At 48.4% G+C, this 16,773-nt stretch overlaps 1 protein-coding gene across 3 annotated transcripts in view; it reads right to left on the bottom strand.

Moving 5' to 3' along the window:
- Positions 1 to 1,759: 1,759 nt before the first annotated feature.
- INPP5D (inositol polyphosphate-5-phosphatase D) overlaps positions 1,760 to 16,773 on the bottom strand; it is a 117,480-nt gene continuing 102,466 nt past the window's right edge. For 2 of the 3 annotated variants that reach the window (XM_007485827.3, XM_007485828.3), the window contains 5 exons: positions 14,421 to 14,570; positions 13,341 to 13,437; positions 10,751 to 11,014; positions 6,055 to 6,652; positions 1,760 to 2,857 (listed from right to left, as the gene is read on the bottom strand). In XM_007485827.3, the coding sequence (XP_007485889.2) occupies positions 2,855 to 2,857; positions 6,055 to 6,652; positions 10,751 to 11,014; positions 13,341 to 13,437; positions 14,421 to 14,570 (1,112 nt within the window). In that variant the 3' untranslated portion in view covers positions 1,760 to 2,854. The remainder of the gene's footprint in view (positions 2,858 to 6,054; positions 6,653 to 10,750; positions 11,015 to 13,340; positions 13,438 to 14,420; positions 14,571 to 16,773) is intronic. The other variant, XM_007485829.3, reaches the window with a different exon arrangement.

Raw genomic sequence — 16,773 nt, 5'->3', positions numbered from 1 at the left:
GACATGGGTCTTCCTGAAGCTCGTCTGCCCATGCCCTGACCTTACCCAGCAGTTTCAGCAGCTCCCCTTTACTCTAGGATAAAGTGCCCAGCTCTGGAAGCCCTTTAGGCTCTCGTTGCAGGCAGATTCCACGCGGCACCCCTCATACGAGCCACCCCGACAAGCCGGAACTCCTCTCACGGCTCAGCTAAAATGCCGCGTCCTCCGAGGTGCCTTGGAAAAGGCGATTTGTGGCCCCAAAGGCCGTTGGTGAAAGGCGGCAGCCCTGAGACACCCAGGACAGACTCTCGGGCTTGGAGTGAAGACAGACCTGAAGGGAGTCACTTAGCGAGTACCACCACCTCCCCCAGTCACTTTGTATTATATGTTTGTGTCTGGATGGCTTTTATCAACTTATCTGTTGACACGCCGTAGAACGTAAGCTCTTCGAAGGTGGGCACTGGTTCACATTTGTCTTTGGAATGGCTGGCATACAGTAGGTGCTGAATAATTGCTAGTTGATGGTTGAATTTCTAGAGAGGGGGTTGCCAAGCTCCATCTTTGCTGGAGAAGAGCAGCAGACAGGGCAGGAGGCCTCCCTTTGCTGGAAGGTTTCCAGATGGTCCTCTCCAGCATCGCTCTATTCCTCGCTCTCTCTCAGCCTCCACCGCTTATCAGTTGTGTGACCTTGGGTAAGTCACTTCCCCTCTCCAAGGCCCAGTTCCTCCCTTGTAAAATGGGGATGATATTAATACCGTTATTATTTATCTTATAAGCTTGTTGGAAAAAGCAAATGAGATAACGGACATGAAAACATTCTGTAATTACAAAACACAATAAGATGCGGTATGTTATTAGTCATCCCCCGAATAGTAATAATCATTTTCCACCAAGCTTTGAGATATAGCCCTGAAAACAGAATGAATGAAAAAAGATTAAGTAGTCACTCTACACCATAGAGAGAGCGATGGTTTAGCTGAATGAATGAAATTAGCTTAATGAACTTGTATGGGATCCAGAAAGACCCAGGTGCAAGTTCTGCCTCTGCAACAGGCTGGCTGTATGACCCTGGACAAGTTATTTCACTACACAGGGGTGCCAAACTCTCTTAGAAAGGGATCTCTGTAGGCCTCCTCCTGACTTAGAAAACCACAAATTTTTATTTTTACTTTTATCTATTTTGTTAAACATTTCCCATTACTTTTTCTTTCCTTCCTCCTCCCCCATTATTATTATTTTTTAAACCTTCACTTTCCGTCTTGGGATCAGTACTGTGTATTGGCTCCCAGGCAGAAGAGCGGTAAGGGCTAGGCAATGGGGGTCAAGTGACTTGCCCAGGGTCACACAGCTGGGAAGTGTCTGAGGTCACATTTGAACCCAGGACCTCCCATCTCTAGACCTGTCCCCCATTACATTTTAATCTGGTTCGGTCCTCCTGGCGTGGGTTTGATGACTTGAAGACTACAAATTGCAGAGAAGGTGCCGATGGCTGTTGAGGGAGGGAGTTTCCGCACCTGGGAATTCCCTCTCCCAATGAAACGCCGGGTCTAGCCCCTATCCCTGGCTCTGTGTGCTGTGATGGGACGCCAATCCCAAAGTGAGACGGTCCCTGCCCTCCCCTGGAAGGGACAGACGCGCTTCTTTGGTCTCTTCTTCCAGCCTGAGGAAGCCGAGACCCAGAGGAGCGAGGGCGCCGTGTGCTCAAGATCACACACGTGAACAAGCAACAGGAGAGGCGATCTGGGGCCCGAAGGCCATTGACGAGATCCAACAGGGCAGCTGAGTGAGAAAAGCAGGCTTTATTGGTGTTATGGACACATTTCTACGTACAAACCGGCCCGGGGCGCACACGCACACTCCCCTGCACACGCGATGCCTTGGTTTCCAACACTAAGATTTTTCTCATTAGAAAAGGGACAGGGAGGAAAAATCACCAAAGAAGGATCCCTCTCGACTCCCAAAGGGAAGATGGTCCAGCCCCGACGCAAGGCGTGCTCTTTCTAAGGCACATCGGGGAAAGGTGCCTCGATGGGAGCCACAGCGTAGAGCTGAGTGCCGGCTGGGGGAAGCCCAGCCCAGCCCTCCCTGTCTGAAGCTCTGCCCCGGGGAGAAGCTTGGCCGGACCTCCTCGAGCCTAATACACGGGAGGAAAGATTTCTGAAGCGTGAGAAGGGCCTTGGCATCCCTCAGGGCCAGCCCTAGGCTGTCTCTTGGGGGGAACACGGCATCCTGCACGCTAGATCAAGCTCAATGAAAGGGTTTGATTTCCTCCGGCCTCCAAGAAGCCACCACTGCCACGACCTCATCTAGTCTACTCTGACTCGATGGCCCCGGGATGAACTGCCTTGTACCTAAGTTAGAGATCGGGATGGATCGAGCAGCCTGGAAGGGAACGACTCCAGATTCTAGTAACCCGAGCAGGCCCCAAGGCTTCATCTTTGCTCCCCGTTCCATCTGCCCTGGTCATCATTAATGCTTTGCTCCGGCCCCACGTCCCACGGGGGGAATCATCGCCCGGGAGAGCCACGGGAGCCACGGGTCTCATGTCTTTGGTCTGTTGAGAGAGGTTGCCTCTTCACTGTCTTATCTGTACCTTATTCTCTCCTTTGGAGAAGACTGGCTGCTCGACGGCCCCCGGAATGGCCTGATCACTTGGGTGTCTTGGGGTCCAGCTGGAAATTTCCTTTTCCCAAGCCAAATCACTCCACTGGGTTAGCCAACGACAGAGCAATCCTGTGGCCGCCAGGGAGGTGAGTCTTATTTCGTGAAAAACAAAAAGCCTTGCAAATGACGTCAGAGAAGAGAGTGCAGCCAGGGAGCTTCTCCCTCTTCTCCCGGGAGGGCCTTCTTGCAAGACATCTTGCCTTGGTGACACTCACTGTGAGGGGAGAGAGAGAGAGAGACAGACAGACAGACAGAGAGACAGAGACAGAGAGAGAGGAAGAAAAGAGAGGGAAAAGGAGGAGGAGAGGGAGAAGGAGAGGGCAAGAGAGGGGGAGAGAGAGACAGACAGACAGACAGGGAGAGAGAGAGAGGGAGACAGAGAGAGAGTGAGAAGGAGAAGGAGGAAAGGGAGAGGGCAAGAGAGAGAGGGGAGAGACAGAGAAAGGAAGAGAGAGAGAGTGACAGAGAGAGACAGAGAGAGACAGAGAGGGAGAGAGAGACAGAGAGAGAGTGACAGAGAGAGACAGAGAGGGAGAGAGAGAGACAGAGACAGAGAGAGAGAAGGAGGAGGAGGAGGAGAGGGAGAGGGCAAGCGAGAGAGGGGAGAGACAGAGAAAGGAAGAGAGAGAGAGTGACAGAGAGAGACAGAGAGAGACAGAGAGAGACAGAGAGGGAGAGAGAGACAGAGAGAGAGAGAGAGAGAGAGAGAGAGAGAAGGTTAACCTGTTAGAATGGAAGAAGCCCGAGATGCATCTTGTCCAACGAAGACAATGGATCCCAGAGAGGTCACAAAGGCAGAGAAGGGTCAGGGCCAGGATTCAAACCCAGATCTCTGACCCCATTTCCATAGCATCCTGAGGCCAGTCCTGACAAAACCAGTATCCTGGGCTTCATCTTATGTAAAGGTATGAGCTCCCTAGGGGAATGGGGGAGGGGGGGAAATGGGAAGGCAGTCATGAGCTCTGCCTCTGGCATCAGAAGACCTGGGTTCAAATCTCCCCTAGGATGCTTATTATCTTTGTGACTTTGTCTAAGTGACTCATCCTCCCTGGGCATCAGTTTTCTCACCTGTAAAAGTGGGGTGAGGGGAGGGTTGGACTAAGCTTCTAAGGTTCCTTCCAGCTCTAGCTCTAGGATCCTGTGGTCCAGATTTGAACTCCAGCTCTGCTGTGTGACCTTGGGTAAGTCTCTTAACTGGTCTAGGGTTCGGTCTTCTCAGCTCTAACATGAATGAGTTGGAGTAGGTGGCCTTTGAGAGCTGGAAGCCTATGGCCAAGGGCATAAGCCTTCCTTCTTCACTGGCACAGTTCAGAGAAGGCTGCAGGGACCTCGAATGATGGCTGTCTGGGGCTGGCATAGGCAGGGCCCAAGCCATGATTCTTAAGGTTTTCTTGGAAGGGAGGCGCCCCCTTTTTATTGTGTGACCTCTCTCAACTTCTATTCAATTAAACAAATGCCTGGCTAACTATCCATGGGAATGCATGCCCATAGACACAGCAGAATGGAAGCTCCTTGAAGGCAGTCTTTGTGCTTCCACACGAATTGGCAGAGAGTAAATATTAACAAATACATGTTGACTGGAATTGAATTAGCTGTCCTTAAAAAAAATGATCAAAAAAGGGACAGCTGGGTGGCTCAGTGGATTAAGAACCAGCCCTAGAGACCAAAAGTCCTGGGTTCAAATCTGACCTCAGACACTTCCTAGCTGTGTGACCCTGGGTGAGTCACTTGACCCCTCTTGCCTAGCCCTTACCACTCCTCTGCCTTAGAACCAATATTTAATATTGATGTCAGCATGGATACAAGGGTGAAATGTGGTCATTCCAGGAAATAAACTTGCTATTGATTCATGGATCCTGGAGGGCACACGAGATAGATCTCTGTCCAAGATTCTGTCTTGTTGGACATTTTTATTGATGACTCAGATTAAGAGGGTCGTGCTTTGCAAATCTACGGATGACACAAAACTAGGGGGATTCGCAGCCATATTATAAACCAGAGTCAAAGCCTTTGGAATCATGGGATTTGGATTCAAATTCCAAGTGTGCCACCTACCACCCGTTTCATATTGGGCGAATCACTTAAGCTAGCCGAGGCTGTTCCTGTTATAAAGTGATGGCCTCCCACAGGCCTCCTTCCCTGCTTAAGACTAACAAACATTTGAACAAAGCACCAGGATTAGAAAGAAACAGAAACACAAAGTCCTTGTCCTCAAGGATTTGCCAACACAGTGAATCAAATTCTGTGGGTATGTAGATTAGGTTGAGGAAAAAGTATATCGATGAGCTCATTTGTGTCCAGCAAGATTTGATGGAGGATGCAGTGTCTGAACTGTACTTTGAAGGAAGGGATGGGATTTAGGGGGGAAACTGAGGCAACAATGGAGAATACACCCCTCAGGTCTGATGGATTGTGTAGACAAAGGCCCAGAGGTGGGAAAAGATGAGTTTGATGAAAGCATTACCTACGTAAAGATCCTTCAGAGCTCCTGCTGCTCCGTCCTGTCCTGTCCTGTCTAGGTCAAAGACCCTCATCAGTCTCTACTTAGTCTGTCTCTCGCACTGTCAGAGCCCCCTTCTTGGAGCGGGATTTGAGGGGAAGGGCAAGATGCAGGCATTGCAGGAACTCTGATCGTAAGACAAGGTAGGTGGATTATGGCCATCCTGGGGAGCACTCAGAGAGCCAATCCAAGAAGTTTGGTCTTCTTTGCAACTCACATGAAGGCACTCTTTGGCTTTTCAAAGCCTTTTCTTTGTACATTTATGCCATCTTTTCTAGGTTTTTGAAAATGATCAGATTTTAAGACGTCATTATTTTTAAGAAACATTAAAACTGTATTTGACCAAAAAAAAAAAAGAAGTTTGGTCTTTCTTTGGGACACGGGAGGGGTTGGCTGGAGGGTTTTTGAGCCAGGAAGTGGTATGAGCAGAGCTAGCCACGAGAAACTTTAATCTTGTAGCATCTGGAGGGATGCACTAGGACAGGGAAAGACAGGAGGCAGGGAGGCCAGTTGGAGGCTATTGCAATAGCTGAGGCCAGAGGCAATGTGGGTATAAACTGGGGTGGGGGCTTCAGGGGTGGGAAGGAAGGAAGGACTGGGTTCCAAAGGTTCTAGCAGATACTCCAAACACCCCATTTGGCTAGATGCCCCTGGGAAAGCAGTGAGCAGCAATGGATGGGGGAAATGTACTTCTCAATGGTGATTCGTTTTTTGTTTCGCAAGAAGGGAATATTCACATTCTATGGCTTGAGGTTTTGGGGTCCCTCCAATGACTGTGTCCTCTTAGCTTCCAGCCCTCATTTGCTCCATTGGCCTTTCTACAGAGCCCGTTTCCTCTCCAGCACCAGCAGATGACTCATGCCTCTGACGGCTCCATCCCCCCTTCCCGTCTTTTCATCCCCTGTGCTTACCTGCATAGATGTCCTGCTGGTTGGCCCTTCCTCTGGCCAGTGCTTCCCATGGTGTGGAAGCTCAGAGCTCTCCCGATAGTCTCGGGCTTTGGAGTGCTGCAGATGTAGCACAGCTGGACTCTTGGCAGGGAGAGGAGGTCTGCTCGTCTGTGCTGGGTTCCCCTGCTGACTCATTTCAGACCTCACGGGCTTGACCGGCCTCTTGGCTGGGACTGGATTTTCCGAGGGGGTGGAGGGTTTGGGCTTCCCCTGGGTCTTTTCTCCTGACAAGGTGGTCCTCCCCTCTGTAGAGGAGGAACAGGTAAAGGAACGCATCCTGGGCACGGGGAGAAGGGGGGCAGAGGTCTGCCTGCTGGCCAACTTGCCCTCGCCCTCTGGGGGTTTCGTGAAGATGACGGCTGGAGATGGAGTTCCAGGGTCTGGGCAGCCTAGACGATCCTTCCGCAGGGTCTGGGGGGACTCTTGCTCTTTCCTGGGCGCCGGCTTGGGAAAGACACTCACGGCTCCATACAGCGGGTTCTCAAACATCTCTGGCTTGGCGAGCAGTTGTTCGTCCATGGGTGAGGGCTCCGCCATGTTCTTCCCCAAGTCAGTGAGCCTGTAGCCATTGGGAAGAAAGGGAAAAGATGGTTGGAAGGCCATCGGGCTAGATGTCAGGTCACAAAAGCAGGATGAAATCGGGGGTGCCCCGGTTGCCCTTCAATTTAGCGCCAGTGGAGACTTCCTGACACCAAGCTATCTCAAAGGGCAGTGGGAGGGAGGTTGCTCTGTCACTGGACATCTTGAAGCTTGAGAGGTGAATACTCATCAGACACACTGAAGGTTAGACCTGCCCAATTCTGAGTTCCTGTGAATTTGAACCCATGTTTATTTAAAAAAAAATTTTCTTAAACCCTCACCTTCTGTCTTAGAATCAATACTGGGTATTGTTTCTAAAGCAGAAGAGCAGTAGGGGCTAGGCAATGGAGGGTAAGTGACTTGCCCAAGGTCACACAGCTGGGGAGTGTCTGAGGCCAGATTTGAACCCAGGACCCTCCTGTCTCTAGGCTTGACTCTCCATCCACTGAACCACCCAGCTGCCCCCTGAAACCGTGTTTATTGAGCATCTTCTACACCTTAGGTTCTGAGGAAGACTTGGAAAAAGAGAGCTAGTATTTTCTTTGCTTTGTAACTAAGGCTAGTTAACTACCGGCTTCTTCCTCTTGTCTTCCTTCCAGGCACTTCTGACTCATGAGCCCTGATTCAGACATTCGTTTGAGCTGGGGCTTCTTGCCAGGCAAATCATGAGACTGAGAATAGGAAACATATTTGAATGCCTGACCTCGGGGTGGGGGGCGAAGCTTAACTGCTGCCTTTGGAAAGGGTTCTGTGCCGCCCCCCCTCCCAGAACACGGGAAATCATAAACAGGAAAGTGGGAAGGTGGCAGAATCCATCTAATTGTACCCAGCATGGTGGAAAGATCATTGCCCTGGGAGGCAGAAGACACCCTTGAAATGCATTCAGTTTAATTCAGTAAGCTTTTATCAAACATAAATTGGAGGCAGCTTTAAAGAGAGTGCTTGTCCCAGAATCAGGAAGATCCAAGTTCAAATCCAGCCTTAAACTCTTATTAGCTGTTTAACCTTGTGGCAGTCACTTAATCTCTGTCTGGCTCAGTTTCCTCAACTGTAAAATAGAATAATAGCACCTAGTTTGTTGTGAGGATCAAATGAAAACTGCTTAGCACGGTAACTGACACATAGTAGGTATTTAATAATACTTTTTTCCCAAGGGGGCAGCTGGGTAGCTCAGTGGCTAGAGAGCCAGACTTAGAGACAGGAAGTCCTAGGTTCAAATCTGTCCTCAGACACTTCCCAGCTGTGTGACCCTGGGCAAGTCACTTAACCCCTATTGCCTAGCCCTTACTGCTCTTCTGCCTTGGAACCAATACTCAGTATTGATTCCAAGACAAGGTGAGGGTTTAAAAAAATAATACTTCTTCCCTTTCATTCTCTTTCCTCCTCATCTATTGTATCTATTGATATTTGCTTTGTTAAAAATAAAAAAAGTTTTGGTATTATTATGGAAATAGTCTTAATCTCAAGGACTCTTGGAGGCTCCTGAGGACTCCCAGGGATCCAAGATCACACTCTGAGAACTGCTCCCCTGACTATAAGTTACAAAGAAGGTGCTTGAGTGGAGGGAGTTCTTAGCTTGGAGTTCCCAAAGCAATGATGTCCTGAGTCCATTTCCCATCCGTGTGGTATCTCAGCTCTGGGCAAAGTGTTATCGTATTGGTGTAGTAGCTCTGAGCCCCCACTCCCACCCCAATAGTCTCTATGTGGGATAGGAGAGCAGTGGATGATGGCTTAGGCAGACCCAGCGGTGGAGCTCATAAGTGGGTACGGAGCCCAAATCCTGCCTTTCTCCTCTGTCTATTGCACTTCTGCTCCCCACTCCCTTCCATTACCATCCATTCATTCACAAGCAATATGACCCTCAAAGTCCTTTCTTCCTGGCATCCCTCAGGTATCTGTCACAGCAACCATTGAACGTCTCTTTAGCTCCTTTGTAGAGCTAGTAGTAAGGTGGGAGATGCCATGGGGAGCCCAGCCACCCTTGGCCTCACAGCCAGAGGTTTCCCTGGCATCTCTTCTGCTCCTATGCCCCAACTGAGGCCCTTATCTTCCCTGGCACCTCACCAGCTTAGAGCAGATACATTACATAGCACACATACGTTAGGTGCCCGTGGACTCCTAGGCATGTGAAGTTACTCTAAGAGAGCACCAAATCTCACAGAAGAGTGGCCGCAAGTTCCCTGTGAACTGAAGGTGAAATTGTTGCCAAATTGTTCCTAAAATGAAATGTGGTGAGGTAACAATCCCCACTAAACTTAGCTTCTAGCTAAGAAGCCTTTATTTAGTTGGGAATGACCACTAAGGACTCAGTTTCCCCCTTTAGCAGAACGCTTTCTCTGGTCTCCCAGATGTTAGTGTCATCTCTAAAATCCTCTTCGAAGAGTTTACTCAAACGTTTCTTGTATAAACCTATTTATTTCCATGTTCACCCCCTCCACTCCATTAGAATGGGAGCTCCTTGAAGGCAGGGATTGTTTTTGCTTTTCTTGTATGCTGGCACACATTTATTGACTGATTAGCGCAGTGATAAGGGCTGCAGCTCCAGCAGTTTAGGGTGGATCCAGCCAATGGGAAACCCTTAGAGGAATCAGTTTCCCTTCATCTACACCAGTGTTCCAAGTTCTGTTGGCGTTCTCTTTGTCCTGAATCTAGAATCAGAGGATCTGAGCTAGTATCTCCTTTCGGCTGTTTATTCTGAGGCCGGTGTGGTCTTGGACAAGTCCCCCTGCTTTAAAATGAGTGGGTGAATAGATAATCTCACACTCCTCCCAGCTGTCAACCTCATTCTGATTCAACTGACAAACTAGAACGTGGCTAGAAGAGGGAGACTAGAACAGCCAAGGGGCTAGAACTAGAGTCTCATGAGAAGCTCTAGAAGAAACTGGAGCTGTTTAGACTGAAAATGGGAGGGGGAAAACCCCCTTCAGGTGTGAGAAGGGCAGTTAATGGGAGAAGAGATTGGAACTGTTTTTGTAGAATTCCAGAGGACAGAACGTGGACCAATGGAAGGTAGATTCCAGCTCAATACAAGGGAGACTGGGCCAATGATAAGTTAATGAACGAATGGATCATTGATCTCTGGCTGAAAGGCAGCTCCCAACCATCTACTCCATCCAGCTAGGTGGCGCCACAGTGGATAAAGCCCTGGAGCCTTCCTGAGTTAAAATTTGGCCTCAACACTTACTAGCTGTGTGACCTTGGCCAAGTCACATCGCTGTGTTTGCCTCAGTTTCCTCATGTGTCAAATGAGCTGGAGAAGGAAATGGCAAACCACTCCAGTACCTTTGCCAAGAAAAACCCAAATGGGGTCACAAAGAGTTGGGTAAGACTGGGAAAAATGGCTGAACAAACAACAGGGATTAGAGGTAAGAATGCTTAACTTGGGGCCAGAAAGAACTGAGTTAGGATTCTGCTCCAGACACTTATTAGCCAGATTAGTCATTTAACCATTATCTGTCTCTGTTTCCTCATTAAAAACAAACCTTATCTTCCATCTTTGAATCAATACTGTGTGTTGGTTCCAAAGTAGAAGAGCAGTAAGAGCTGGGCAATAGAGGTTAAGTGACTTGCCCAGGGTCACACAGCTATGAAGGGTCTGAGGCCAGATTTGAACCCAGATCCCCCCCCCTGTCTGTCTCTCTCTCAATCCACTGAGCCACCTAGGTGCCCCCTTCACCCCTGCTTCATAGGGTGGTTGTTAGGCTCAACTGAAAAGATCTTTGCGAAACACTCTGTAAACCATATAGATGTTGCTGATCTATGGTTGAAGAATTGGAGGTCCCAGGAAGCTAAATGAGTTGGTTCAGGTCACACAGGAGGGCTTTGACTCTAGGCCTTCTGCCTCCAGGCCAGGGCTCTAAATGACTGCCTTGTTAGGTAATGAACTCCCCATCCATGGGGAGGTGTTCCAGCAGAAGCTGGAAGATTGGCTGTAGAAAGGATTCTGGGAGTGGGCATCCGGATGTTGGCCGGGGGGACCTCTAATAGGGCCCTTTCCAACTCTGAGCTCCAGGAAGCTAGGCAATCCCCTGACTTTTTATGAGAGTCCAGAAATCTTGGCAGGAAAAAGCATACTCACAGTTGCTCCTGGGTCCTGAGATTAAGAGCTCGGTTTGCTGAGCCGGGAGAGGACTTTTTGGGAGACAATGGGGGCTGTGAGGGTGGGGTAGGGGGAGACTCTCCCCAGCTGGGAACTGGGGGACTGTCATAACTCCAGAAGGTGGGCTGCAGCTCAGGGGAGATGGCTGGCTTCCCGTGGAGGGGCATCTGCTGGCCGAAAAGTCCCACCCCTAGATAGTTGGGGTTGGTGATCTCAGTGAAGGTGGAGCCACTGAAATGAGCTCTAGGAGGGAAGGTAGACGTAGACACACACACACACACAGATCTCAGTGTTCTGTGAAGATGCCCACTGCCTCTTGGGTCCCAAGTCCTCCCAGAGCTCCTCAGACTTCTTTGCTCTTTGACCTTCAAGCCCCAGCCCACACCAGAAGGCCACAGAACTCAGAGACTTGCACTAGATTACTCAAAGCCAATGAACAACCCGGGTGGTTTCTGGGTGACCGTATTTGAGTTCTGACTCATTCTCTCCTTCTTTTAGGGAAGGATGGGAGGACTGTCCCACTGGGATGATGACTGATTTCTAGTTAGTATTATTTTTTAATACCCTTACCTTCTGTCTTTAGAAGAGTGGTGAGAGCTAGGCAATTGGGGTTGACTTGTCTAGGGTCACACATAGTTAGGAAGTGTCTGAGGCCAGATTTGAACCCAGGACATCCCTTCTCCAGGCCTGGCACTCTATCCACTGAATCAATTAGCTTCCCCAATTTCCAGTTATTCTTGGGCCCATGATTTCCCCAGGGGAATTCCTAAAGCCAGGTTTTCACCACTATCTGAGCTTCCTCTGCTTTGCTAACCTGCTTCTGGTCACATCCCATTTCTCTCTGTTGATATATACTCAAGAGGAAAGAAAAGTAAATTTTCATTAGAGTCTCCTTGGTCCTCCAAAATCACAGGCTCATCACATCTAGAACCAAATGGAGCCTCACTTATTCCAACAATCTCACTTTACAGTTAAGGAAACTGAGTCACAGTGGTCAGACTTGCCCAAGGTCACAGGTGGCAATACAGGGATTTGAGCCCAGGTCCTCTGACTCCAACCCAGGGCACAGCAGAGAGTGAACCATTCAGCAGATCAAAGTTAGGGAGAAGTGACAATGAAGTCATGCGCCATTTTGAATCAGCCATTTAGACTATTCTCCTTTCCATTAGCAAAGATAATCAAAGGATTTCTGACCAAGAGAAAAGGGACTTCCTTGCTCCTCAACACCCACCCCAGGACTTCCAGTTTACCTAAATACAACCTCTTTCATTGACTTACTAGGATTCCCAAGTGGTTTCCAATTAGCCTCCCCAACAGTTCCTCAGCTCCTTGCCCAAACTTATGCTAACACCATGGTGGCAATGCATCAGAGGGCGGTGGGCTTTGGGAGCCTGAGGGAGCCGTTAGTCAGTCAACAAGAATTTACTAACAACAAGCCCTTACTGTGTTGGATGTGAACAGAGAGGTGAAAAAGATGAGGACCAAGAAGGTCAGAAAAGCTTTGGTAAGTAAGAGATCCCTGGCAACTTTCAGTAAGGAATTTCAATTGGATGCTGAAGTTTAGAAGAGAGTGGGGCGGGGTGGGGAAGAACCAATCATTGGTGGCCTTCCAAGAGGTTAGCCATGGAAGGAAGGAGAGAGAGTGGGACAATGGCTAGGGAGAATGATAGTTGGATCACTTATTTTTTTAAAGATGGGCACATGAGTGTATTTATAGGCAACAGGGAAATAGCCAGTGGATGGGAAGAGACTGCAGAATAATAGTGAGCGATGGATGGAGTGCTTCTTGAGCTCAGGAGTTCTGAGGTACATACAGGGGACCATGTAACCCTCCTGGCTGCATTGTTTGGCATCAATATGGTAAATCTCTAAGAGTTCAGGGTAAGGTAGGCACCCGGTCTCCTAAGGAGCTAGAACTGGCCCAGTTCAGAAATGGAGCAGGTCAAAGTTTCCATCACGAACAGTGATGAGATTGGGTCTGAATAGCCCCAGCATGTCCAATCTGGGTGAGATGGGGAGACTTGAGCTTTAAAAACAATCATAATAAGTAATTTTTAACAAGAATAGTGAGATGTGTGACCCTGGGCAAGTCACTTGACCCCCATCGCCTAGCCCTGACCACTCTTCTGCCTTGGAACCAAAGCACAGTATTGATCCTAAGACGGAAGGTGAGAGTTAAAAAAAGGGTAGTAAGATAATGGGAATGATAGAGGAGAAGATGGGTGGAATCATGGACATGTGAGAAGAGTTTGCCATTATAAAGAGAAAGGGCACCTTTTCTTGAAAGACAGATGTGAAAGAGGCAATGGAGATGGGCACCTGAGTGAGAGGAGAAGAGGAAGAGAGGGGGATTTTGGTGGTCCTCAATGGAGAGGGCAGGGGGATCATAAGAGACATAAGATCGTGGGATGTTGTGGGATATCATGGGAAAGTGAATCAGTTAGGGAGGTGTCTGCTTTCCTCAGGACCTCTTCCTTTAGGCCGCCTCTAGCTTCTCACAGGTCCTGAATCCTAGCCCACACCAGTTTCCCAGGCTATTCTACACTAGGTGCTCACATCCATGACCTACCTGGAGGAACACTCCCACTGCTTGATGGGGTCATGACTGATGAGACTCTTCAGGGACTTCTGCCCAGAGGCCTCATCTCGCTCTATCTTCACAAAGTCTGGAAGAAAAGGGTTAAAAGAACAAATGAGACTTGGCCACAGAGTCCTTGGCTCTTCTGCTACCCCCTAATACACGCCATTATTAGGGTTCTGAGCCCCTTTCCCAATGGCGTTGTCTTGACAACAGATACAACTTGGCCCATTGCTCTCACTTGCTGAAGGGGAAGGCAAGCCTTGTTTCTCTAAGGGCATCTTTCCTGGCATGAAGGCCTCTGAAGAGGTGGGTTAGCAGCCCTGAGATGCCAGAGCCATATGAGAACCCAGCCTGGTCCATCCAAGCCGCTGCCCAACGAAGGGCCAAGTTCTGCTAGAGCACAAGTCATACTTGGGTGCCCGCTGCTAAAGATCCGTGACAAACGCAAATTCAAATCTCTTTCAAAGCATCCCAGCTTGAGAGAAACGAGAAAACATTAGACAATCCAATGGCAATAAGTGTGTTTCACAGCCTTTGCCTCCATAATCAAGGGAGCAATTACTCTCTAAACGGATCAATATAGTTTTCTAAAATGTGGTATGAGCGAATGTAGTTTCCTTTTCCATCACAGTCATTACTGGAAACACCCTCCCCATCCCTGATCTCTTGCTTGGTATATCCTGTGCTATTTGACTCTGTTCTAACACAGGACAGTGGGACTCTGCTAAATTTGGCATTCAAAAACCAGGGTTCAAATTCCAGGCCTCCCATTTATTACCCTGGGCAAGTCACAGCCTCTCTGGACCTCTTTTCAGCATCTGTGAAATGAGGGGCTTAGACGAGGTGGCTGTTGAAGTCATTTCCAGCTCTAAAGCTGTCATTGTATTTCATTCATCTCCTCCTCCCCATGCTTTCTCTAGTCTATCCTAGTCTCTATGAAGTGGAGGGATGTCTTGGCAGAAAAATGTTTTGACTTTACTAAGGTAAACTACACTTGTGTCAGTTTCACAGTAGCAACCCTCCTGATGAGGAAGACATCCCAGTCCCCAAGGCCCATCTCTGCCTTACCATAGAGCCTTTCTCTCTTCTTCCCTTGGGAGGTCTGCAGCTTAATCTCTCCTCGGAAGTGACCCATCATCTCTCCATGGTGAGTGAGTGCGGTATAGATGGGGACCAAGGACTCAATGGCTTCAGATCTCAAAGCAATGCAGCCTTCGCCTGAAGGGAGAGATGTTAAACTGAAGCGAAGATTCCAGTCATTTCCATGGAAGGCAAGAAAACCTTTTGTCCTCCATGTTACTGAAGAGCAAGTTAGAATGAAGTAGGGGTGGGGAGCAGGGCCAGGGCTTTGGCCTTTAGAGCTTATATGTCACTCTTCAGATAGGCATAATTCTTTTCTTTTCTTTTTTTTTAACCCTTACCTTTGGTCTTAGAATCAATACTGTGTACTAGTTCCAAGGCAGAAGAGCAGTAAGGCCTGGGCAATGGGGGTTAAGTGACTTGCCCAGGGTCACCCAGCTAGGAAGGCCACATCTAAACTTAGGACCACCAGTCTCTAGGTCTGGCTCTCAATCCACTGAGCCACCCAGCTTCCCCTCATAGCCACATCTCTTGAGCAAAAGTCAAACTCCATTTCTTCTGGCACACAAGCCCATCTCTGACCATTCCTGAGAGAAAAAAAGCTTCTTTCCAATGGTGAAGGCCTGATTGGATGCCCTCCAAACTCAGATGTGAAATAGCATCAAATGGGAAAATAGCTCTCTCCCAAAGTCACAGTTTCTAAGGATCTTACACAGGAAACCAAACAAATAAGCTAAAAATGAACAAGGCTGGGGAACGAGCGAGGAGCTCAGCAGGGGACAGACATTTCTTGAGAGAAGCAAGCTTTGAAATGAGACTCAACATCAGAAAGGACGTGGAGCCAAAACGGGAATCACAGAGTTTTAGAGTTGGGCGAGACCTCAGCAGACCCCCAAAGAACCTCCACTAAACCCAACAAGTGGGCAAACAAGCTTCTGCTTGAAGCTCCTCCTGAATGCCACCTACCTCCTACTTCCCACCTCGTTGCCTTTGGGCACCTTCTTCCTTTTGCTCCTACTTTGGGCCTCTAAATTAATAAAATTTGGACCTTAAATTAATATATAGCAGTCTTTTAAAGTGATTTCCTTGTCACAGGGGCCAAGCAGAAGAGGGGAGCTTTGATTGAGCTCAGTGCTTAAACTCACCTAAGCTTTCTCTGGATTCAGCTCAGCCATCTAGCGGCTTAGCTGTCCCTTCCATCTTGGTGCCAATTGCTTGCCATCGATCTGGGTCACTGACAAGACTATTAACGACCCAGGGCCAAATCCAGGCCCCCAGGGCTTGCCAAGCTGGCACTGATCCACCAACAACTCATCCAAAGCTGTCCTCTTCCCTGTACTCTCTTCTAGCCCTTTCTCTCCATCTTTTCCCCAAGAAGAGCACGATAACATTATCAAGTGCTGGACGCCAACCTTGGTAGATGTTTTCCACAGCAGCTTCTTTATTTAGCATTTTAGGAACGGGGTGGGGGGTGGGGCTCCCCTAAAGGAGATGAAGTTAGCTTGGTAGGACTCCTTCTTCTTAATAGAGTCGCATTGGCTGTGGTTCTTCATCTCTGAAGATGAAGATTTTATTTTATATTTATTTTATTTTTAAAAATAGACCATTACCTTCCATCATAGGATAAGCCTTGATTTTAAGGCAGAGGAACAGCGATGGTTAGGCTATGGGAGTTAAGTGACTTGCTCAGGGTCATACAGAAGTATTTGAGGCCACATTTGAACCCAGGACCTCCTATCTCAAAGCATGACTCTTTATCCACTGGGCAATCTAGCTACTCTGAGAACCCTTGCTTTCTGTTCCATAACAATTCTCAGACAGAAGGGCAAGTGCTAGGCAAATGGGGTTAAGTGATTTGTCCAGCATCACATAAGATGTTTCTGAGATCAGATTTGAACCCAGGTTCTCCCAACTCCAGGCCTGCCTCTCTATCCATTGTGCTACCTAGCTGCCCCTACTTAATTCTTGTTGTTCAGTTGTGTTCACTCTTTGTGACTCAATTTGGGGTTTTCTTTGCAAAGATCCTGAAGTGGTTTGCCATTTCCTTCTCCAGTTCATTTTACAGAAGAGAAAAATGAGGCAGATAAGGTTAAATGACTTGCCCAGGGTCACAGATTTGAATCTAGGACCTCAGGTCTGGACTAGAGGTACAGCTGTACCAACACATTGCTTCTCTTCTCTTCTCTTCTCTTCTCTTCTCTTCTCTTCTCTTCTCTTCTCTTCTCTTCTCTTCTCTTCTCTTCTCTTCTCTTCTCTTCTCTTCTCTTCTCTTCTCTTCTCTTCTCTTCTCTTTTCAGCCCTTACCTTCTGTCTTAGAATCAATACTATGTATTTGTTCTAA

The sequence above is a fragment of the Monodelphis domestica genome, chromosome 2 (assembly GCF_027887165.1).
Source record: "Monodelphis domestica isolate mMonDom1 chromosome 2, mMonDom1.pri, whole genome shotgun sequence".
Lineage (NCBI taxonomy): Eukaryota > Metazoa > Chordata > Mammalia > Didelphimorphia > Didelphidae > Monodelphis > Monodelphis domestica.
This window is presented reverse-complemented; position numbering and strand designations above follow the sequence as displayed.